At 36.9% G+C, this 24040-nt stretch overlaps 1 protein-coding gene and 1 long non-coding RNA gene across 2 annotated transcripts in view; one reads left to right on the top strand and one right to left on the bottom strand.

Moving 5' to 3' along the window:
- Positions 1 to 24040, bottom strand: part of ACSS3 (acyl-CoA synthetase short chain family member 3) — a 142772-nt gene that overhangs the window by 69347 nt on the left and 49385 nt on the right. Inside the window, exons 4-7 of the mRNA XM_077845657.1 lie at positions 22712 to 22846; positions 19016 to 19156; positions 9036 to 9116; positions 8860 to 8955 (exon numbers count right to left, since the gene is read on the bottom strand). Coding sequence (XP_077701783.1) covers positions 8860 to 8955; positions 9036 to 9116; positions 19016 to 19156; positions 22712 to 22846 — 453 coding nt within the window. The remainder of the gene's footprint in view (positions 1 to 8859; positions 8956 to 9035; positions 9117 to 19015; positions 19157 to 22711; positions 22847 to 24040) is intronic.
- LOC144282251 (uncharacterized) lies at positions 5259 to 23927 on the top strand. The gene is made up of 3 exons (XR_013350590.1): positions 5259 to 5415; positions 12899 to 13052; positions 23606 to 23927. It is a non-coding gene; the product is annotated as an uncharacterized LOC144282251 (long non-coding RNA).

Here is a 24040-nt window from a genome sequence, read left to right as displayed (position 1 = left end):
GAAAGAGCAGAGAATGTACCAGATGCTTCAGAAATTAAAAGGATCATGAAGGACAATAACAAAAAGTAATATCAAGTAAGTTAATTTCTTGCTTAGCCACACCGTTGCCATTATAAAAGCCTGGGTTCCACTGTATTATATGATTGAGATGTGTGTACAGGATACACATTTGTACATTAGTACCCAAGTGAAGATAAGTACTCAGCCAGATTCCTTTACCTTGAGAAGAAGTGTCGGGTTTTGATTCTGCAGATGACAGGGTTTTTGTAAAAGGGGACAAAACAGAAGAAAGAAGCCAAAAAGCTTATCTGAGTATATCCATCATTTACCAACACATACACGTGTCTGCACATACACACCAGGCTGCTAAATTTGTTTATACCTGAAAGTTCCTGTATGAAAGTATTGTTTGCTTCATTTCTCCTCTGACAACACTACTATCACAATATATCTTTGTCTATATGTCGTTGGGGTTAGGTCCGTCAGAATCAGTGCTCCATTAAGAAAGTAAATTTCCAAAAAGGCACCGTTTATTCTCTTCCTCTCAAAAAAGAAGGACTGAATTATTCAGAATTGGTTTGCATACTTTAACTGGTTGCGCTAGTCTGATTTTTAGAATTGCATACCTTAAATATGTCCAGTTCAATGAATAATACCAAATCTTCGCTTATTTAAAAAAATATAAACTATTACTTATGTTGTTCATAAAATTCTCTGGTAAAGATACTAGAATTACATATTCCTTCATAAGGGGAAAAAAGTCTTTACTTACAAAATCAAGGTTTGTTTGTTTGTTTCTCTTGATATCTTCATCCAGGTATTTAACAAATATTTATTGGGAACTAAATACATGTCAAGAGCACATACACACACACATTTCAGGCTTTTGTGTATTTCTCAATTGGCATGGGAACAAAATTCAAAAGAAACAATGCTTACGTTATAAATGACTGCATATTTTTAATGGTTAGTAGCTGAGAATTGATGGTGAGCGAACACTAAGATGATCTCCTGCCTCTCGGAGGTTATAGCAGATGGGGCCAAATAAGCAAACCAAAGTGGCCTATAAACTAAAGGGAACTGGGTTTGGAACACAAAAAGGAAAAACCTTAGGTGCTTATGAGAGAGAACAAGATTTGACCCAGTCAGAAAGGTCAAGGAGGGCTTCATGAGGAGGAGATACTTGAGCTATGATCTAAAGGATGAGAGGAAATATATTTCAGGCAACAAGTGGACAAATTCCTGTAGCAGGAATGAGCATTTGAACAACTTGAGGAAAACAGGAGCAGGCTGTGCCTTGGAAGGGAAGAGAGTGAGCAACATTCAAGGGTTGAGAAGCCAAGAATGATTAGGACAGAAAATGTCCATTAGCGTTTGGAAAAATAGAGAGATCCAGGGAAATTACCAAAAGCTGTTATTATGGAATGATGGTGACAGATGCCAATGGGAGAGGACTGTAGAGTGACGTCCAGCTATCAGGCGCAGGTAAGCCTTCAACGAGGAAGAGAGTGTTCTAACTGCAAAGGGATAAGGAACTGAGAACTTATGCGTGATTTTTTTTTTTTTTGGAGGGGGTTGTTTGTTTTAATGAAAGAAATAGAAATGTGTTAAAAATTTGGTAATTATCAGAAAGCTAAAGCCAAAGCAGACAACCAGGATTTCCAATATGTTTTCATCCTACAGATGCAGAGCTATATGCCCTCTGTGGCAGAAAAGAAAATCCTATTTTCTGCTTTATGTATTCATGTTGAAACACGAATTCAACAGTGTTTCAAGTGGGTGACTAAACATATCTAGAAGCTGAACTGATTTTCCAACTTAGTTATAACCATTTTTGAGTTTTTTCAGCTGATGTAGATATGTATTCAATTCCTGAATATTAAAAAAATTATCTTTGCTAAGAAAAAGGATTCATACATTATTCATTCATAAATTATCATGAACCATTTACATTCAGTAAGAGATATGTTTTATGAACTCTAGATGATTTGGTCACATAATGAACCAGTATTTCAGAACATCAATTTTTATCAAATCAAAATTCATCATTATGTAAAAATATCATCACACTCACCAATCCACTGCCATATAGCTTTTAAATGCTATAATTCATTAAAAATGAATATAAAGCTTTGAACATACTGAGCTGTACGATTATATTTCTCTTTAGAAAGGTAACCCTATGAGAAGTACATGAAGGACTTGTTATATTATTCTATTCACTGTAAAAAGAATATATTTTTAATTTCCTAATGAGAGATATTAGCTTCCTAAATAAAAATAAACTAGTCAGACTAAAATAAAATAATATTAACTTGGTAATCCACTTAAAATTGGGGCACAAATGGGATGATCATTTGTGGAGGTTAATAAATATTTTTTCACTTGCTGGCCTGATGACAAGTCAGAACTCATTATCAGTTTATTTTGGTTTTATTTTAATTAATCGAGCAAACAAGTTTTTTTCCCTGCTTTCTGCACACTCAAGTTGTTAATTAATCCCCTTAGAAATGGTTCATTTGGGGATCCCTGGGTGGCGCAGCGGTTTAGCGCCTGCCTTTGGCCCAGGGCGCGATCCTGGAGCCCCGGGATCGAGTCCCACGTCGGGCTCCCAGTGCATGGAGCCTGCTTCTCCCTCTGCCTATGTCTCTGCCTCTATCTCTCTCTAACTGTGTGCCTATCATAAATAAATAAAATAAAAATTAAAAAAAAAAGAAATGGTTCATTTACACAACAAACTTTACCTACCACATGGAAAGCACCATGCCAGGCACAGGGCAGGGGTACAGAAATGACAATATCCCTTGCCCTCAGGGTTTACAGTATCACAGCACTGAATCTGCAAGATTAGAGGAATCTAGATAATATTATTGAAGTACAGAGAACACCTCAATCAGCCAAAGGAAAGCAAAGGAGATATCAGAGAGGAGATGATATTTAACTTGATCCCTTAAGGAAAGGACCACTCTGCTACATAATGAGAACAAAAGTGGAACTTTACCAGCAGGAACAACTCAATCACTGGCAGTTCTGTTCACGTAAGTGCCAGTATGACAGGGTTTTTAAGTGGGAAGCTGAGTCAGAGGCCAGGAACCATCGATAAGACTTTAAACATAGGCCAAAGGCAGATGACTATCACTCACTTGTATGAGGCAAAGGAGTCTGAACTCCTTTTGTAATAGACAAGAGTTCTTTGAAGGCTTAATTTTTTTTCATTTTTGAATTAAACTTTTTACATAAGATAATTGTAGATTCATGCAAATATACCATGTATTCTGGGTAAATACAGTTGAATATCACAACTGTAATACTGATATAGTCAAGGCACAGAACAGTTCCACCTCCATAAGGATACCTCATGTTGCCTTCCTAGTCACAGGTGTCCATTGCTAGTATATAGAAATACACTTGATATTTGGGTGTTCATCTTGTATCCTGAGACCTCATTGAACTCACTTTTTATGTTTTTTTATATGTTCTATAATTTCCTACATAGATAATCATGCAGCCTCAAAGAGACACAATTTTATTTCTTCCTTTCTAAATGTTTTTGCTTTTGTTTCCAAGACTACGTTGAATAGAGGGTGACAGTGAGTATCTTTGCTTTGGTCAAATCACAGGAAGGAGCATTAAACCATTTATCATCAATACTGACCATTGGCCATTCCTTTAGGGGAATAGTGACAATTTCTCTGAAGTTTTTCTTCATCTTGAGAATATCCTTATTTCTTCTTTATTCCCAAAGTATATTTTGATGGATATAAGATCCTAGATTGACAATTCCTTTCTTTCCACACTTGAAAAATGTGTCACTTTCCTCTGACTTCTGAAGGAAAATCCTGTCATTCAAATGGCTTTCCTGGGATGCCTGGGTGGCTCAGTGGGTTAAGTGACTGACTTGATTTTGGTTCAGGTCATGATCTCAGGGTCCTGGGAGGGAGCCCCGAGTCAGGCTCTGTGGGGAGTCTGCTTGAGAATTCTCTCTCTCTCTCTCTCCTTCTATCTCTATCTCTCTATCCCTCTCTGTCCCTGCCTGCCTCCTCAAGCACTCTCATGCTCTCGCTCTCTCTCTGAAGTAAGTAAACTGTAAAAAAATCAAAAACAAAAACAATGGCTTTCCCCCATAGCTAAGGTATCCTTGCTTTCTCCCAAGTCTCAATATTACTCTTTGTCTTTAGCTTTCAGAAGTTTATGATTTGGGGCAGCCCCGGTGGCTCAGCGGTTTAGCGCCACCTTTGGCCTAGGGTGTGATCCTGGAGACCCGGGATCAAGTCCCATGTTGGGCTCCCTGCATGGAGCCTGCTCCTCCCTCTGCCTGTGTCTCTTGTGAATAAATAAATAAAATCTTAAAAAAAAAAAAAAAGAAGTTTATGATGTGTGTGAAACACAGTGTGTTTCTGTGGATTAACCGTTTGGAAGTCTACTCAGTTTCTTGAATGAATCTATAGATGTATAATTTTTGCAAGTTTGAGAAGTTGAGAATTTTCATTATTTTTTTCAGTACTTTCTCTGCCCCCCAACTTCCTCCTCTCTTTTCATGACACTGATGTCAAAAATGCTAGATCTTGTTATTATTCCACATTTCCCTGAGGCTCTGCTCATTTTTTTTTTTCAGTCTATTTTATTTCTCTTGTTTAGATTGGGTAATTTCTATTGTTCCTTTTTCTAGTTCACTGATTCTTTCCTCTGCCCTTTCCATTATGGAGCCCATCCATTGAGCTTTCTTTTTAAAATTTATTATTGAATTATGGTTGACCTACAATATTATACTAGTTTCAGGTGTACAACACAGTGATCTGATGAGTTCACACATTATATGATCCTCACCATGAGAAGTGTCCTTACCATCTGTCACCATACATTATTATATAATTATTGATTATATTCCTTATGCTGTACTTTTCATCTACTGTGACTTATTTGATAACTGAAAGTTTGTACCTCTTAATCTCCTTCACCTATTTTATCCATATCCCCATTGAGTTTTTATTTTGGCTACTGTAATTTTCAGTTCTAAGATTTCCACATGGTTTTCCTTTACAACTTCTATACCTTCATTGTGACTTTCTATTTTTCCATTTCTTTCAAGAATGTTCATAATCACTTATGGAAGCACATTTATCATGACTCCTTTAAAATCTTTGTCAGATAATTCTAACATCTCCATCAATTTTTTTTCAGGTATCTTGATATCATTCTAGTTCTTGATATGAGGAGTGATTGTTTTTTTTTTCATCAAAGCTTGGATATTGTGTGTATTATATTCTGAGACTGGCTCATATTGATGTCTTTTGTTACAGATGCTTAACTTTAATTTCACTCCATCAAGAAAGGGACAGGAGGGGCTAGAAATCCAGATTCTTCATTTGGCTTCCACTGATAACCAAACTGAAGAATGCTTCTCATTGATGCTGGGTGAGTTCCACTTCCAACAGTGGGCTTCCACTGATAACTCCCTGGCTGGAAGGTAAGAGTGCCCTGTTACTGCCTCCAGCATGCCTTCCTCTGACACCATCCCAATCAAAAGTGAGAAGAGTACCTCATTACTGATGGGAGGAGGTATAAGTCCAGACTCCTTTGGTTTTCACTGTCACTGCAAGTTTGTGGAGTCCTCATTACTACTGAGCAGGGATAAAAGTCTTGGCTCCCTAGTTGAATTTCTCTGACATCCCTATGGGATGATGGTGGGTTACAGCTCCTATTTACCACCTGATAAATGTGGAAGTATAAACTCAGCTTTTGCTGTTGGGTGGGAAGAGACAGCGTGGATTTTTCTATGGTGTTTGCCTAGCATAGAGCCATCTAAAGTTTTATGTTTTATTTAGGCTGTCACTTTCATACTCCTTTGGCTTAAGAGATCATGCTTCTTTTTCTTTTTTTAGTTTTAGTTTTTTTTTAATTTAGTTTTTGTTGTTGTTGTTGTTATCATTGGCATTTCTGAGTTGCCAGCTTTTTTCAGCAGCAAATCTAGAATGTAAGAAAAATAAAACCCAGGGTCTTATCACCATGTTGTTCCTTGGGTCTCAAGGTCCCTAAAGCCAGTTTCCCTTCTTCTGCCCACCTTTCAGTCTTTTAATGTTTGTTGTAGACATCCTTATGACTTTTAGTTGTATTTAGAGGGAGGAATAGAGAAAAGTATGTCATCTTCATCTTCACAAAAGCAGAACTCAACCCTTTGAAGAATTCTAAGCAACAAAGTTCTATGTTGGCTTTTTACATTTTAGAATGATAACTATAAATGGGGAGAGCTCAGAAATTGGAGGTAGGGTAGAGGTCATCTGGAAGGACATTTAAAGCAGAAGCACCTGTTAGAACATGCTCTAGATTGGTTATCTGATGATAGTCTGAAATATACAGCTGGAGAGAATAGGCACAAATCAGATCAGAAGTCAAACACAGAATACACACCAGCCAACAACATACTTATGCATGCCAGCTGGATATCAGCTTTGAATATATGGCAGGAGGTATGGGAGAGAAGGACACTTTTGACAGGTACTAAAATATAGACTCAGCAAAATGTAATGGCTGATGGGGTGTGATATGTAAAGATCATGACATTAGAATCACTCCTTGATTCTTAGTTTGGATGACTGGGTAGATTCAGGTAAAATTAACAAAACTACAGAGTACATGGAGAGAAATGAGTTTTGCAAGGAAGAATGGAGAGGTGAGATCAGTTCATGTCATCTTGAGCATAAGATGTGTATGCACCATCCAAAGTTGGTCTAACCATAAATTGGTGCTCAGCAGGAAGATCTGATATATACATAGGAGTAGTTAGAAGCCTCAGTTTAATTAGCACAACCCAAATCCAACTGCATGAGGTTTATCCCCAAAATATAAGCAGAAGAAAAGGCTAAGAATAAGACTCTTATAAACCTCAATGTTTAGGATCAAAGTAAGAGAAACCAAGAGAGGGAAGGAGGACAAGCTGTCTGAGAGATAGGAGAACAGAGGAGTAGAGGTCAATTTAGTTCCCTGAGCATTTGCTGAGTGTTTAGTGTGTGCTATGCATTGTGCTGGAAGACTGGATTTTGAGGATCTCACACTCTACTAGATATAAACAGATAGTATCAAGACAGTGTGCTCAGCTCAGTGATCAGTGATAGACATATCCGCGGGGGCAATGGAACCATGGAAAGGGACACTAAACAAAACCAAAGGCTGTTAAGAGGAAACTGAAAAGATAAGAACATCTAAGCAGAGTCTTCAAGCATAGGAGGAATTAACCAGGTAAGGAAGGACAAAGGGAAAGTCACGCTAGGCAGAAGAAACAGCCAGAACAATAGCAAAAGGGTGTGGAGTTCAGGAGGAGAGAGAATTACTTGCAGGAAACAAGTAATTACCTGCAGGAAACAGCAAGGTTGATGCACAGAGAGAGTGAAAAGAAAATCAGATTGAAGATCCTTTGATTTGGTCACGTATGAAGTCACTGTTGACCTCTGCTGTGGTAGATTCTAGGAAGTGATGTGTACAGAAATTGCACCATCATGGGATAAAGAGCTTCTAAAAGAATATGAAATCCACACAGTGTAGGTTTGGAACTTTTTTCAAGGAGTTTAGTGGAGAAGAAAGTTAAGATGGGATAGCTAGAAGTGGGCAAAGGTCTAAAAAGCTTTGTTTTGCTATCAGAAGGAATGGAGGATGCTTATCCATCATACAAAAGAAACCAGGGTGCAGATAAAAGGTTTTCGAATGTACCTATTATATTTAATCTTTTACATAAAAATATCCCGTAAAGCATCTACACCCTTCTTGAGCACATCATTCCAGGATAAAGACAAACACTTGAGTCCCTTTCATGGTGTTCAAATCATGCTTCAAATAAACCCAAGAAATAATAAAAGGCCAATGGTAAATGCACAAGAACTGTATGTTGTTCAACAATAAAAGGCAGCTTAATACTTATAGGGCAGCTGCAGCTCCGTTACATTTATGTACTAATACTACCATTCACTAGAGGTATTCAGTGTGGAGATTTATTTTTACTTCAAAGGGAATGATTTTTTTTTTTAAGAATTCTATTTTTCCGAGAGAGAGAAAGAGAGAGAGAGAGAGAGAGAGCACAAGCCAGGGGAGGGGCCAAGGGAGAGGTAGAAGCAGGCTCTCTGCTGGTTAGGGATCCCCCGATGCAAAACTGGATCCCAGGACCCTGTGATCATGACTTGAACAAAAGGCAGACACTTAACCAACTGAGTCACCAAGGTGCCCTGGGAATGATCATTTAATTTTTTTTTTATTCTATTGCAATAACTTTGGGACAATACTTTCTAGAAATCCTTTAGGAATAGACAACAAGGGCAGCCCCGGTGGTGCAGCGGTTTAGCGCCGCCTGCAGCCCAGGGCGTGATCCCGGAGACCATGGATCGAGTCCCACGTCAGGGTCTCTGCATGGAGCCTGCTTCTCCCTCTGCCTGTCCCTCTGCCTCTCTCTCTGTGTCTCTATGAATAAATAAATAAAATCTTAAAAAAAAAAAAAAGGAATAGACAACAAGTTCATTAGTATATGTTTTTCGTAAAATAATATTTACCGGCTTTGTTCAGCACAATTTAATTAGCTGGCTATTATTTTTCTGTATTTCCTTTCTCTTTGAAATCATATCTTTAACTGGAAGAAGATATGAAAATGTCTCTGCCTCTAATCCAAATTTTTTCTGTTCCCTCTTGGAAACTACTCCTTTAAAATTTTCATTAAAAAATAAAATAAAATAAAAGATAGATAGATAGATAGATAGATAGAGATATAGATGATAGATTTCTTTAGGTGGTGGTATTAATTTCACAACATAAAAAAATTTCATAATATATAAAAATAGATATAGATCTCTTTAGGTGGTATTAATTTCATTCAATTACCTCATATAGAACTGTTGTGTTCCCATGTAGAAGAGGTCCATAACAGATATAGGAATGCCCAACAACCCAGCCTAAATCAGAGGCTGCCCACCACACCTAAAAAATAAGAAGATAGTAAACTACATAAACGTTCATCAGGGAAATGTCAAGTATCATGAATTTAAAACCACGATTACCTCTCCAGGTTTAAGTCCATAGATCGAAGACATTGTCCAGTTTAGCATTACAGCGTATCCCCCAGTGGGTCTAACAACACCCTAAAGGAAAGAAAACATGAAGTTAACATCAATAACCAATGTGTGAAGAGATTCTTTGCCTTCATACTATCCATCTTTAAAAGTTCCTGTTTTAAGTATTTTATATTCTATAAACTACATATGACTTTGGCTTTCATATAATTGTATTCACATCAATATTTATTTGGCTCCCCCAATAATAAACAGAGAAAATTTTGTCTAGATCATCTCACTTGTAGAGTCCATTCTCACAGACCATTCTTGACTTTCTAAAGAAAACTCATGACCTCATAGAATCACATGCAATGACATTTCTTTTTCCAGGGGTGGCATAAATTAACAACATTACATTTGCAGACACTTTTTCCAGAACACAATGGGAACTCTCAAAATTAAGTGCAAAGTCAAACGTAATTGTGTTCTTCAAATAGAGCATAATATAAGGATGGCTATTCCTTGATATTATTAAATAACAGTAGGATGCTTAGAGGAAACAAAGTCATATTCTAACCGGAGCCTCATTACAATGCTATACTGGGGTTCCTGCTGTCATAGTATGAGAGCTAAATGATTCTTTCATGATGAATTCTGGAATTCTGACAAAGAAATCCTCCTGGGTTGGATCTAAGGCTGACAGATTTGCCTTATATTACATTTGGGGCAAAAGTAGGGATTGCTACATCACAGTATTACAGCTTTCACGAACCAGTTTCTAGCAGCTATCCACAATATTGAACATATTCAACTCTAATACAAGATTAATATTTGAAAACTGGCACAAGAGTCACCATAAATAAAAGCTGATGATAAATTTAATAATTGCATTTATTGCTTCACTATAAACATTAATCATCAGTGACTTAAAAAGGCTTAACTGCGTGAATATTCAAAATGATCAAGTGAATGCTTGCTTAAAAACAAGCTATATTTCATTCACATGCATTTGGAAGCATCTTCTAGTACAGCAACTATTATTACTTTATGCAGAAAATAATTATTTTACCTAAAGGTAAACAGGGCCCTAATTAATAAATGTACTACTAGTTGGAACCTTTCGGCATAACTCACCAGCTTTAACGTACATGCGTGAATCAGAGAAATGAAAAACATACCGACTTTCCATTAGTGACTAAAGTAGCTGTTCTCCTTAGGTACCACTAATAAAACATAGGTATCAAGCTGTGGAACACACTTTATATCCCAGCAGAAACACCTGGCCCCTTGGCAAATGTCACATGCAGCTTCGTTGGCATTTGACAGCTACTCTCTGCGATGCATGACATGGTTAGCATGCAGCTGGCTCTCTGGATCATCATCGGAGTATTAGAAATCCTTAGCCCCCTGCCAGAAGATTTCACACGTGCATTTCTCCCATGTAAACTGAGCAGCTCTTTCCTCTTATATTCTGTACTATTTTTCTTGAACTTCACTCACTCATTAGTTTGTTTTTTTGAGATCTTTTCTTATGATTCAATACTTTGAGGAATTTGATATTAATCATTGCAATTTGCAACGTCACTAAATCTCCCCCTTGCAAAAAGACACCCCATCCAGATGAGGGATTGTTTGAAGTATCCTGAATACAAGCACCCAAACTAACTAGGATAGAAGGGTAAATTTTTAGATTATATGGTACAGAAGAGAAGATGAGTCAACTAGGAATGATAAAAAGGAAGAAAAGGCTAGAAAAAACATAAATGAGTAGTAATTCATTTGTAAAACTAAAAATATTATTGAAAGGAATAAGCGATTAAATTTCTTTTTACCTCTCAAGTGGACTTTATCCTTTACCCTTCTTTAAAGGATATTAACCAATGCTGTGTTCCCCATAAAATGGTGGAGGCTTAAGTCCATTTGGGCAAAAAAAGTGGGACTTAAAAATGAGATCATGAATGAAAAAATATTTAAAATTATACGGTATTTTTAATTTAATTTAGTATCTTATTAACAAAATTATTTCCTTAGTTCTAGCAATCATTGCTTTTTATTTTCCCTTGTGCTGATATCATTCAAAAGACAGAAACTGTTAAAGCAATTAAAGGTTTCCATAAAAAGTTCTCATTAAAAACAACTGAAATGGAGCTACTGGAGAGAGAAAAGCTGTGATGTTTGTTTTTCATTGGTCTTTGATAACAATTTTTATTTTTTATCGATGAGTATAAAAATTTCTATAAAGTAACATTTTACCATTCATTAATCTAGATAATAGATCTGAAATTTAGTCTTTTTCTCTAAAATATTTGGGTAATAGTTTTCAATTTTCTGTGTATTTGATATGGTGTAGAGAAAAAAACTGCATAATTTCATGTTCTTCATGTAGATCTTTCATAAAAAGTTTTAAGTAAAATAAAAATTGAAAGATTAGGTTTACAAAGATAATTTCTTTGTTATAATATTAATATGTGACTAAAAAATAAGACGATAAAGTATTTTTTTGGTTTCTTATTCATAATCATATTTTCCAAGTAACGATAATTAAAAAGCGAAAGAGAAACTTTGTTCAGCCTCTGAAAACACATAAACAATTCTCAAAAACGAAATCATTATACTCTAATAGTCCAAATAAATCTGAAACTAAAAACTCTTTTAAAACATATTTGAGGGGGGGGTCCCTGGGTGGCGCAGCGTTTTGGCGCCTGCCTTTGGCCCAGGGCGCGATCCTGGAGACCCGGGATCGAATCCCACGTCGGGCTCCCGGTGCATGGAGCCTGCTTCTCCCTCTGCCTGTGTCTCTGCCTCTCTCTCTCTCTCTCTGTGACTATCATAAATAAATTAAAAAAAAAAAAAAAAAAGAAAAAATAAATAAATAAATAAAACATATTTGAGGGATCCCTGGGTGGCGCAGCGGTTTGGTGTCTGCCTTTGGCCCAGGGCGCGATCCTGGAGACCCGGGATCGAATCCCACGTCGGGCTCCCGGTGCATGGAGCCTGCTTCTCCCTCTGCCTCTCTCTCTCTCTCTCTCTCTCTGTGTGTGACTATCATAAATAAATAAAAATGTAAAAAAAATTAAAAAAAAATAAAACATATTTGAAATCTTAAGTATAAGGTAAAAACATTTAATATCAGTGCTTACCCCTAAAGTCCAAGCATGCTGCATTTTACTCTTTTGAATGTCTGTTATTACTTTCCTTATGTACTTAATACTCCAACTACCTTAAAAGTAAAAACACTGGATGTACTAATACATTGTCAGAAAAGCCCTGTAAAAAAAAAAAAAAAAAAGAAAGAAAGGAAAGAAAAGAAAAAAGAAAAGCCCTGCAACCTGCCAATATACTGTTCTGGTTTTTGGAGCATTAGCTATAACACTTTAAAGTCTTCTGGGGAACTTGAAAATTTTCTGGGTGGGAGTAACACTCTATACTCCAAATAAAGACACGAAAGTGAATTCTAGCTCAAAAATGCAAGAGAAGACAATGTTTTGCTCTTTAATACGAAACAACAACACATTTTTAATGTATATGGGCATTTAAGAACTTCAATCCACACAGGTAAAGTTAAAGGCTGGTTATTAGTCACCCACGAACGGGACCACAAAATCATCCCAGATGGTTCTTTATGACTTCCAGCTTAATGAGCTGCCTTTGAAAACAAGGAAAACCACAAAATTTCATAAATGGGGCTATTAAGACATAAAATATGAAAACATAAGACATGTCAGCACCGAGTGCGGTATGCAGTGTTCGTTGCCACAATGTAAGAAAAATACAGAACAATATGGGTTTTATCAGAAGAAGATGAAAGACTGAGTATGGTTAGATTAAGAGTTTGGGATTCTTCATCCCAAAAGTTTTTTCTTTTTTAGTGGATCTATAAAAATCTGGAAAGCAGATCTCACAATACTCAGGGAAGGGAAGTGTGGAGTACTCCAGAGAACGTCATACTAAGTTGAGCTCCTCTGTCATCCGACTCTGCACCGTGCTTGTACAAAACATAATATGCATATTTCCATCCATGAGGTATGTATTTATTCACGCATGCATGTGTAAATATAGATGCTTACGTGTGTGTGCACACGTGTTATAATTTGGCCTGAAAAGTTGAGGTGAAGAACAAAAGAAGAAAGGGTAAATAAATATTTTACCTAACTAAAAGAAATCCATCACCCCCATGGCTGGGGTCCGTGAGTCAAGAAATAAAAGATACAGTTCTGATTACTTAAAAAAAAAAAAAATCCAACAGATCAACAATAATCTTGTCCTTATAATGGCTTTACAGATGATATCTCTTCTTTCTAGAATGAACCACCGCTCCCACCTCTTCCCTGATCCCCGTTAGCTCCTACTTCATCACACAAGTACTCAAAGACATCATGAAAATACCACGTCATCTCAAAGCCATCTCCAACCCCACAGTTTGTGTTAAGTGTCTTTCCTGTTTCTTCCTTGGCTCCTGGGCCAGCAAACGTCTTTGGAGTAACCAGCCTGACCTAGGGCTGTGTCCCTGCCCCGCCCCGCCCACCCCCCCACACACACACACTGAGAATGCCTCTTCATCTCCAGCACGGTAACTGCCATGGAACAGGCATGTAATACATTTGTTGACTGATTCAATACTGTGAACAGTTGAGTGAATAATGTACATGTAAGAAAAATACAATTCCTTTTTTTTTTTTTTTTTTTTGAGTAGTCTTCTATGTTGGGAGAAAGCTTTGAAACTTATAGAACCTAGTGAATCATATTAGTTGAAATGGAATGGTTCCATTTGGGATAGAGCATCAAACATAAAATCTCTTGCTACAGGCTTTCGGATAACTCTGAAGCTGCCTCTACAGATGGTACTTTAGCAGCAATATAATTTTTTATTGATCTGAACAACTGTGAGATAAGAGGCAAAAGTATAGCAAGTTCAGCATTTTAACTGCAAGAATTGTACCACAGATTAAAAAAAAAAAAAGTTCACTGCTTTTTTATTTGACTTTCTCCTATTTTTTGCTCTAGGGTAAGAAATATGAATGTCACCTAACATATGTAGGAGTAGAAGTGACATAAATTGTGTTAATGTGCATCAGGACCAAAGGCCCACCACTTTCTCATCATGCCTTTCTTTCTTTTTCTTTTTCTTTTTTTTTTTTTGTTCATTTGCTTCTTTTTTTTCTTTCTTTTCTTCAAGTGTGCTTGACATACAATATTATGTCAGTTTCAGATACAACATAGTGATTCAATATTTATGTACATTGGGAAGTGATCACCATGACCAATCCAGCTACTGTCCATCACCATATGTTACATATGATTAACTCTATTCCTTATAGTTTGCACACATTATCCCCGTGTCTTATTTATTTCTTAACTGGAAGACAGTTACCTCTTTTCCCCCTTCCTCTATTTTGCCATCTCATCAGCCCCTCTCCTCTGGCAACCATCAGATTGTCCTCTGTATCCAGAGGTCTGTTTCTGTTTTGTTTCATTTTTTTCAATTTCATATATAAGTGAGTTCATATGGTATTTGTCTTTCTCTGACTTCTTTCACTTAACATGATATCCTCTCATGGTTTCCTTTCAATACTTTGCTTTCTTTCCCTCTTTATCCTACCCTCCTTTTCTGCTTTGGCACTGGGCTGGCTTTTTTTGTTTGTTAGCTTCTTGTGTGTGTTTGTGTGTGTGTGTGTGTGTGTGTGTGTGTGATTATCACTGTCCCTTCGTGATATCAAGGTGGAAGAAGATACATCACTAAATCTCCCCCTTGCAAAAACGACACCCCATCCAGATGAGGGATTCTTTGAAGTATCCTGAATACAAGCACCCAAACTAACCAGGATAGAAGCCCACAACACTGCAGAAATGTATGCAAAGCAGCTCAGTGTGGTTGCAGGAATATTTACAGCAGCTGACAGATTAACCTATCACACAGCGACCTGACAAATCCAGGGCTGGCAGACGCAGAGATGCAAATATGCCCTAAATATATCTGCAACTTCTAACCAAAGAACAGATTGCCTTACGTGTGTCTTATATGTGCCTATGAGAAATGAGTATTTTTAAGCAGAATTATTTTTATGGGCTCACAACATTATTTTTCTTCATGAAGATCAAAGATTGAGAGAACAAATTATAGGATGACATGAAATTTATATTTAAATGCTTCATAAATGTATGTGTGCTCATCTTTCCTGTACTTCTATTCTGGGAATCCAAATATTACAATTTCAGATCCCATTAATCCTGATTGTACCTGCCAAAAGTGAAATGAGAATCTTATGAATAAAGAGGAATCCGGGAACTAACTGGAGAAGCAAAAGATCATTTAAAGAATCTTCTGAGGATTTACCATGGCCCAATTTTTAGGACAGTGACATACTGCAGCCAAAGACGTCTGAAATATATTCTAGGACCTCTGAGAACGTGCAATGTTATGCAGATAAGTAAACAAAAACTAGTAGGCATAAGACAGAATAAAATAAATGGCATAAAGGTTTGCTGACAATGTATAATTTTGATTCAACTGAAATTCCAAAGTGACGGGATGAAGGAAGTAGTCCTGAGGGACCTTGAGACACGACTACTTTTTCTTGCCCTTCTACATGCCCTACTTTGCAAAACCTACTCACTCCCATGCTTAAACACCAGAGCTCTGTACTGAGGACCCACAAAGGGTCTCAAGGTCTATCTCCCAACCCACATGCACTTCTGAGACCCAGACCTTCACCTCCAACTTCTGGCTAGGCGTCTCCACGTTAATGGCCCAGAGATGCGTCACACTCAATATGTTCCAAAATTCCGAGTTTCTCCTGCCCCAACCCACCCCCTGTGTTTAGTAAATATCCAAAACCATCATTCTCCTGTGCTCTCAGTTTCAAATCTTGGACCCCTCCTCTGCCTCACTCTTATCTTTGAACGAATTCTGATTTCTGTTAATTAGATGCTCTCCCAAATGAAGTCCTAAAAGCCTGAAAATGAATCTCCTTGCCTCCATTGTATGTACTTGTCTATCTTCACACCAAAATGTTGCTAGGGTTTACCTTCCTTCATATTCTTCTCTCTCGCTTAAGTAGCATTAGTGTTCCCCATCCCTTATATACAGAATATAACCTAAACTTCTTGGCTAAATTTTGAGTCTGGCTCCTGCCTATATATCTAGTCATTTCTCCTCTGCACTTGTACCATATGCACTAGCCATCCTGGAAACTTCCTTGCACACTCCTTCCCTTGCTTATGCTAACCCTTTCTGCCTATATGCCCTCCTCTCTGTGATGCCACTCTATGAAGAACTTTTATTCATCCTTCATATGTCATCTTATAAGAGCTTTCTTTGACCATCCTTTGGTGGAACAGCTCTCCCATTCTTCCCACTATTTGGTCCCATTACCCTTTATTTCTCCTCATAACACTTTTCATACATTACATAGCTTTTTGTTTAATGTCTGTGTCCTGGCTATAGAATATAAACTTCTAAAAAGAGAGCCAGACACATATATGGGTGCTCAGTGATATCTGTGGAACTTAATGACTGTAAGAGACCAATGTCATCTTTTCCAAGAGAGAGAGAAAAAGAGAGGGTGTTGTCTCCTGGGTACGGAACAATAACACAGCCTCCCTATCAGGGAGATGTTCCTGTGCAAAAAATAAAGACCAAAGGAACAATTCAGAGAGCAAGACTGACTCAGGACTGGCCTCTGAGCACCAAAGACGGACCTTGATCTTGACAGGCCAGAGGAGGCGCTAACATCCAGATGCCTTTGTCCACTGAGCTTGGTCACAACGTCTCAAGTGTTGAGTGCCTGTCTTCCGGCGAGGCCTCATCTTCTCATTCCCCTCTGTCCTTCTGAGATCAGTGTTTTGGCCAGCTGGAGACACACACACACACACACACAGAACAAAAAACCTCCATCCAGTCTGCATTCATATATACTTCAACCCACTAGACTGAAGGGACTGTGGTTCACTCATATCTTTTAGCACAGAATGAACAGTCAATACACATATATTGAATGGAGCTGAATTCAACACAGAGATCTCCACACAATGAAAGCCTTCTCCAATCTACTGAAACAGATTATCTTCAAGATGGTACATTAGGAAGAAAATGAGAATGAATGAATCTTCAAATGATCTTCAGTTTGGGCATGTAGGACTCCAAAAGAGAAGTTCTTGACCCAGACAAAACCTGGAAAAAGCAAGCCTCCTTATTTGGAACCACCACTTTTCAGATTTGATGCCCTATATGTTACTGTCATTTCTACCACATAGGCTGAGTCAGTTTTGAGTCACTGACAAGCTCTTCTGTTCCTGTTGTAAAGATCTCCATCCAGGCCACAGTGAAATTCAGGGTAATTTAAAATCCTGAAGTGGCACAAATGTTTTTATAAGAATCCTTCAGGCTTATAGGAGCTAAAGTGATTTTTGAAGGGTTCTTTTTTATTTGGTTAGGTTTGTTTTCAGGGTCAGGAGTTTCCTCTCTCATGTTCATACTTTTCTATGAGATTATAATTTTCTGAATCCCCTTTTATTTTATAGCCAAACATTCAGTTAGACTCTATGTGACTGATGTATAATGCAAAACTGCAAAAGGTAGGGGGTTATGATTTGGGTCCAAAAGATCATTTGGACTGCTTGAACAAGACATAGTCATCAAAATGAAGGAATATTTTTCAGATGACCAGAGTTGTTAAAGAAATCCTAAGACATGATTCTACAATGACACAAATATATTTATCTATATGCATTTATTTATTTATTTTATTCACTCAACAAAAATTTATTAAGTACCAAGCTACATACCAAGCACGATTGTAGACTAAAATGTAATAAAGCATGGTCTCTGTCCTCGGAGAGAATACATTCCTTATCAAATGTTTCATTTTATACAGGCAAATGCGTTTTATATGGGACATCCTAATTTTTCTTTTTTTAAGACTAATCAAGTGGAACCACTATTTTAAAAATATGACAAATTATATCTCAGAACTCTGATGCTACAGAAATCTAATATTAATAAAGAGGCCACTGCTCTCATGGGATGCAAGTGATCGTGAAAGTCCCTTCCCCTAGTAAAATTTTATGATTCAGTGAATGTTGAACTCCTTAATAAAAATGAATAGGAAAATGACACTATAAGCCTTTGTGAAGTTGTATGAAGAAACAGTATTATTATTTTTTTTTAAATATTTTTTCTTTATTTATTTATGATAGTCACACACACAGAGAGAGAGAGAGAGAGAGAGAGGCAGAGGGAGAAGCAGGCTCCATGCACCGGGAGCCCGACGTGGGACTCGATCCCGGGTCTCCAGGATCGCGCCCTGGGCCAAAGGCAGGCGCCAAACCGCTGCGCCACCCAGGGATCCCAAGAAACAGTATTATTTAAAGACACAGACAAAAGTGGTATTTATTTGTTATCTGACACCTTCAACATACTGATGCTTCTAACTTTGTTTTGTGAAGACACCTTTCATGGTAGCAGATTTAAAAATCCTTGAGTGTCTTCAGTGCTGCAAATCACATAGTTCAATACTCTGGATACACTGCCCATTGTTCAAACCGTCTACATCAATTCTCAAACTTGCGTTTATAATAAAGAATCAAATTCCCTTAGATCAAAAATCAATTCCATACTCCACAAAAGTTATATATCGGTTTAGAGAATAAAAATATTTCATTTAAAACAGTTTTGTAGAATTTTATTAAACCAACTGATGTTTTAATCATTAAAATTTGATTAAACCAATATCCATTCATCTTAATGGCTTACTAGAGCAATTGCAACTTGCTGATGTATGTGAAGATTTTGAAAGAAATCGAGGGAAAGCATCTGACATGAAATATGATTAATATTTTTCAGGATTTAAACACAACATTCCTTTAAGATATAAACTACCCAAGTCTAAATCTCTAGGTACAATCTGCATTTTTACTCAATAATTAAACATTCTCAGGGCACAAAAAAATCTGCTGGTACAGATACTTATCCCTCAGAGAGCAAGTACCTTGGGCAGCCCCGTTGTTCCGGATGTGTAAAGAATATACAGCGGGTGTTCCGAAAGAACAGGAACACAGTCATGTGACTGTGCTTTGGCCATCTCTTCATCCCAATCAAGGTCACGACCTGGAACCAAAGGAACGGTCTCCTACACAGGAAGTATACAAAAATATGCACTGAACAAAGGAGGTTAAATCAGAACAGTGGAAACTGACTTAATCTATATATATTCGTCTGAGCATCTGCCTGAAAATCTAGGCCTAGACAGCACTAAATATCAGATTTATGACTATGTATTTCAGGGTCACGAGTTAAAAATATTCCTAAAAAGTCCAACAATTTGATATTGGCTTCAAACGAACTGACAAAAGAACATGTTTTTTCAAATCAAAGGATATCCTTAAGAAATCCAATGTGATGCAGTCATGTTTTCATCAACAGTCAGAACTTAGCTAACAGAGGTTCATGTTTTCCATAAACATATATACACTACTAACATTATAAGCCAATTTCTATTTTTTTAAATTTTTTTCTTTTATTTTGGAGCTAAAGTCTTCACAATGAAACGTCAACTCACCCATTAAAATGTTTCTTCATACAAGGGCAATTTAGAACTAATATTGTGTCTGTCTTTCCAAATGAGAAAATATTATATCATTTTCAGGGGTGGGGGAGAAATAAATTTTTGCTTTTCCAAAAACAAAAATTAGTTTTGAAAATTAATGAGCATATGTGACATATCTAAAATGCTATCCAATTTTTCCTCCATCAAAGTCACTGATTAATATAGTAGAAATGTTTATTTTCTTTTTGTTCCTAGAACCAAGCTCTGCGCTGTAAACTTTATGATAATAGAGTCATGAGTTAGTCAGAGACAAATTAGAAGAGATGAGACCTCTTTATTTAAAATACTGCCAACAAAACAAGCCAGACAGATAAAGAGCAGGGAAGTGGCTTATGGGAAAATTATTCTAATGAGGAGACAGCTATTTAAGTAGAATTAAGATTCAGTACATGTCTGATTATTTTCTGAAATGTTAACTAAGCCCCAGATGACACATCAGGAAGTTTATATTTGGTGAATTTATTAGTACAGGCACAGAGGCAAGGCTATACATTCCTCAGTGAAAATTAGTAAGATCCACCACCTACAGAGCATATGTAACCATTCATTTTATCAAGGTGATCCCCGAGTGAAGTGCAGAGACTCTGAGGGATTTAGAATAGCCAAGCCATTTCCATTTCTCAGAATCCTTAACATATTAATCAGGGTTGTAAAAATGTTCATATATTTAAGTGAGTACATTTACAAAAAAACACTTCAATCTAATATCATAAATACAGTGCCTCTGTGAATAATCACATTTAGGTAACAATCAAAATTGAACTTCATGAAGGTGAAGTGTAAGGCCCAATTGACTTCTCCACCCTTGCTCTGATAGATACTGAATGTGCCACTGAGATAAATAAAAATAGTTAAGTGTAACCAAATTGTACATTTCCACTTGTTTTTAAGGATCAGATAAACACAACTAATTTCAAATTACCAAGTCTTTAACATTACAATAACAGGCTTATAAGAAAATTATCACACTGCATAATGAAAATTGTCAATTGAATGATCACAAAAAAATATCACAGATCAAATGAAATAAAGGACATGAATGAATGGTTATTCTTCAGGCTAAGAAAACCCTTTACAGGCATACGTAAAGAAGACTTGGCAAAAGGAAGAGAGGGAAAAATCAGCAATAGCTTTTACATATATACATTCACTTCTATAGACATGTCCTGTTATCATTCCTAAAGGCAATATTGGTAGAGCACCAGAGCTAACTGATATGATATTCCTTTGATTCTGTTGTTGTTTGCTTGAGGCTTAGGAGTAGCAGCCAGGTTTTTACCTCCTTTGGCAAAAATGTAATTCTGGTTAATGAGACACACCACCGAGCCTCATAGTTTGTGTCTTTAAACTGAAAGCAAAGCCAGTCCACTGGGCTTAATTACTAACTAAACAGCAGGCCTACTATAAAGGGCATCCAAAGCCCTCATCTAAAATAAAGATAACTCAAAATATAAGGAAGAGTCTCAAGAAAAAAGGAAAATGAGAGGAAGTGAGCCATTATGAGAAGGAGGGACAGAGGAGGGGATCTCTGCCTATAAAGAGGAAAGACAAGAGATTTGCATTAAAAAAAATATGAAGAGGAAACTTGCATATCTATATCAAATGTGTTGATAAAGTAAAAGAAAGAGCATATATCTTGTTGGTTAAAGTCACTGAATCAACATTCAAATCCTGGAACCACTTATTAGCTGTGACCTTGGGCTATGACCTCTCCATAGCTGAGTTTCTTCATCTGTAAAATGGGACCAGTAATAACATCTACTTCATTGCTTTGTGAGAATTAAATAAGAAGTATAGGAAAGTACTTAGCTTTGGGCCTAGCATAAATTCTTTACAAATTCATGAGTTTATATATGTGCAATTGCTACACACATACTCACAGAAATACTTCATATGTGTGTGTGTGTATGTGTTCCTACCTTTTCTCCAACCTCCTCATACCCAAAATCTCTTTTATTGCTGACTTTGTATTCCTTGACTTAAAAGCAATAAGCTTTTTTAAAAAATATGCTTGAGGGCATCTGAAAGAAACTCAAAATTCTTTGAAACAGTAAGAATATTAAAATCATTGAGTGCAGCAGTTCATGAACCACAGACTACTAAAACTTTACACAGGAATTTAATGTGGTAATGGGAATTGCTAGGTGGTAATCAAAATGACATAGTTTTAATGCTTTCTATTCTTATATCTTGTCATTTAAGCATTTTCTGCAGATAACCTCTCAAGAGTCCCATAAAATTACACAATTCTTTGCAGTCTTTTAATTTTCCTTCTGCAAAAAATTTTAATCTGCTAGGAACCTAAGCTGGTTCCACTATAAATAGCTGACACTTGCATAGATGTAAAATAAGGTGGTCATTAGATCAAATTTACTAGAAAAAGCACTGTAAAATGTATTCATTGTTGTCTTATATTGCTTTTTCTTCCTTCATGGATCACAAAATAATTTCTCTGTTTAGAATATTTATATTTTGCTTTCATGAATATAGTTTTATTTCCAGACTAAATGCTTTCTCTAAAGTTTTTAAAAGACAAATTTTATATGAAATTAATCATACCACTCCACAAGGCAGGAGAGCTGAGGGATCAAGCATATACTCAGAGTGTGTGTGTTCCGATCATGACCCTGATGTTTACTAGCTGGGCAAGTCGTTTTAATTCTGTTCATTGGATTCCTCTTATGTAACATAGGAATAATGCTATCCTCTGGCTCATAATGTTATCAGGAAGATTTTTTAAACTATTCATTAGTAGAGTATCAAAAATCATATGGTAAACAGTGTTTGGTACTATCATTATTATAATTTAAATTAATATAGACCACCACAATAGACTATGCATAGAATCCAATTCATTATCATTGCATATTATATGTGTTTCAATCTTTTAGTTTTAAACTAGTTTTTTCATAAAGACAGAAAACATCATTCTTACTCTTCTTTTTTTCCAAAAATGGTGACATTCAGGAAGTATTTTTAGTGGTTTATATAAATCAAGTGTTTCTTTCACGTGGCCAAAACTAGAATCATCCTTAGCACATCATCATAAGCAAGAACCAAATTCAAAATTCAGATTACCATATTCGGACGATTATAAATGAGAACGTTATCTGGTTTATGCTGTCCTAATTTCAGTGCTTCTTCTAGAAGTGGGATGTATTCTACTCTCCTTCCAGGTTCAATACCAAATGATGCTGTAACAACCACCTTGGGCTACAATGGAAAAATAGCATCATTGAGAAAGTTGAACAATACTAATTGAGCACAATATTTTGGGCGCAGGTTGACAATTTAACATTTTTAAAGAAATGTTTTAATGATTCTGTTCTCTATTGAATAAATGGCCTGAAGACAATAAACCCTTTGTAAATATTGTAGACCTAACCACTTCCACATAGATCTCACTTACCTGTTCCGAACTTCATGTTTAGGATGCTTCAGGCCAATGAGTAGGAGCTGTTTAAAAAAAAACTTTCCAAAGAGTTCATGAATCCAGATAGAATTGCTTTGAACCAATGACATGCAAGCCTAGGGGCCCAGCCCTTTCCGCGGCTGGTATACCAGCTGGTTGTTGCTGGAGTCATAGTGTTTCATAGGTGGGGAGGGTCAGCCTGTTGCTATCAGGAAGCTTTATTACATTTTTTTTTTTTAAGATTTCATTTATTTATTCATTCATGAGAGACACAGAAAGAGAGAGGCAGAGACACAGGCAGAGAGAGAAACAGGCTCCAAGCAAGGGGCCCGACGCAGGACTCGATCCCGGGTCTCCAGGATCACATCCCGGGTTGAAGGCAGCGCTAAACCGCTGAGCCACCGGGCTGCCCTACATTTTATATGTCAGCATCTCTGCTTAAATGTGACCGCAAAAAAGGGACCCAAATCCTGACTTTTTTATTGATTCTTTTCTCATTCTAAATACATCCATTTTTGCCAAATATTATATTTGTAATTTCATTGTATTTTTCTTAACAGGGACCCCAAATGATTGGAGTTTTAAGCCTCACAAAGCCTGAATCTGTCACTAAGTAACACCTGGCACTTCCCTTTACCTGACAACTTGTTGGTCATTCTTCAAGATATACAGAGATGTAGCCAAAAGGGATCCCCGGAGGGAGCTGAAGAAGTCAGGGTTAATCTCCACTGTGGCAGGCCTCAGGTGCCTAACAATAGTCAAAATGTTCCTTCTTCCCCAGACTGCACAGCAAGCTCCCCAAGGCCAAATTTGGATCCCACTTATCTCTGTGTCTTCTATACCTGGCACAGTGCTTGCCATACCATAAGCTCTCAATAAACGTTTTTGGAACTGAACCAAAATTCTCATTAATTTGCAGAAACAAATGTCTTTATCCTTCAAAGCACAATGTTTCTTCACCAAGAAATCCAAAGCAAAAGAGGCCCATAATAAAT

The sequence above is a fragment of the Canis aureus genome, chromosome 13, assembly GCF_053574225.1.
Source record: "Canis aureus isolate CA01 chromosome 13, VMU_Caureus_v.1.0, whole genome shotgun sequence".
NCBI lineage: Eukaryota > Metazoa > Chordata > Mammalia > Carnivora > Canidae > Canis > Canis aureus.
The sequence above is the reverse complement of the archived record's forward strand: the minus strand, read 5'-3'. Positions and strand labels throughout refer to the sequence as shown.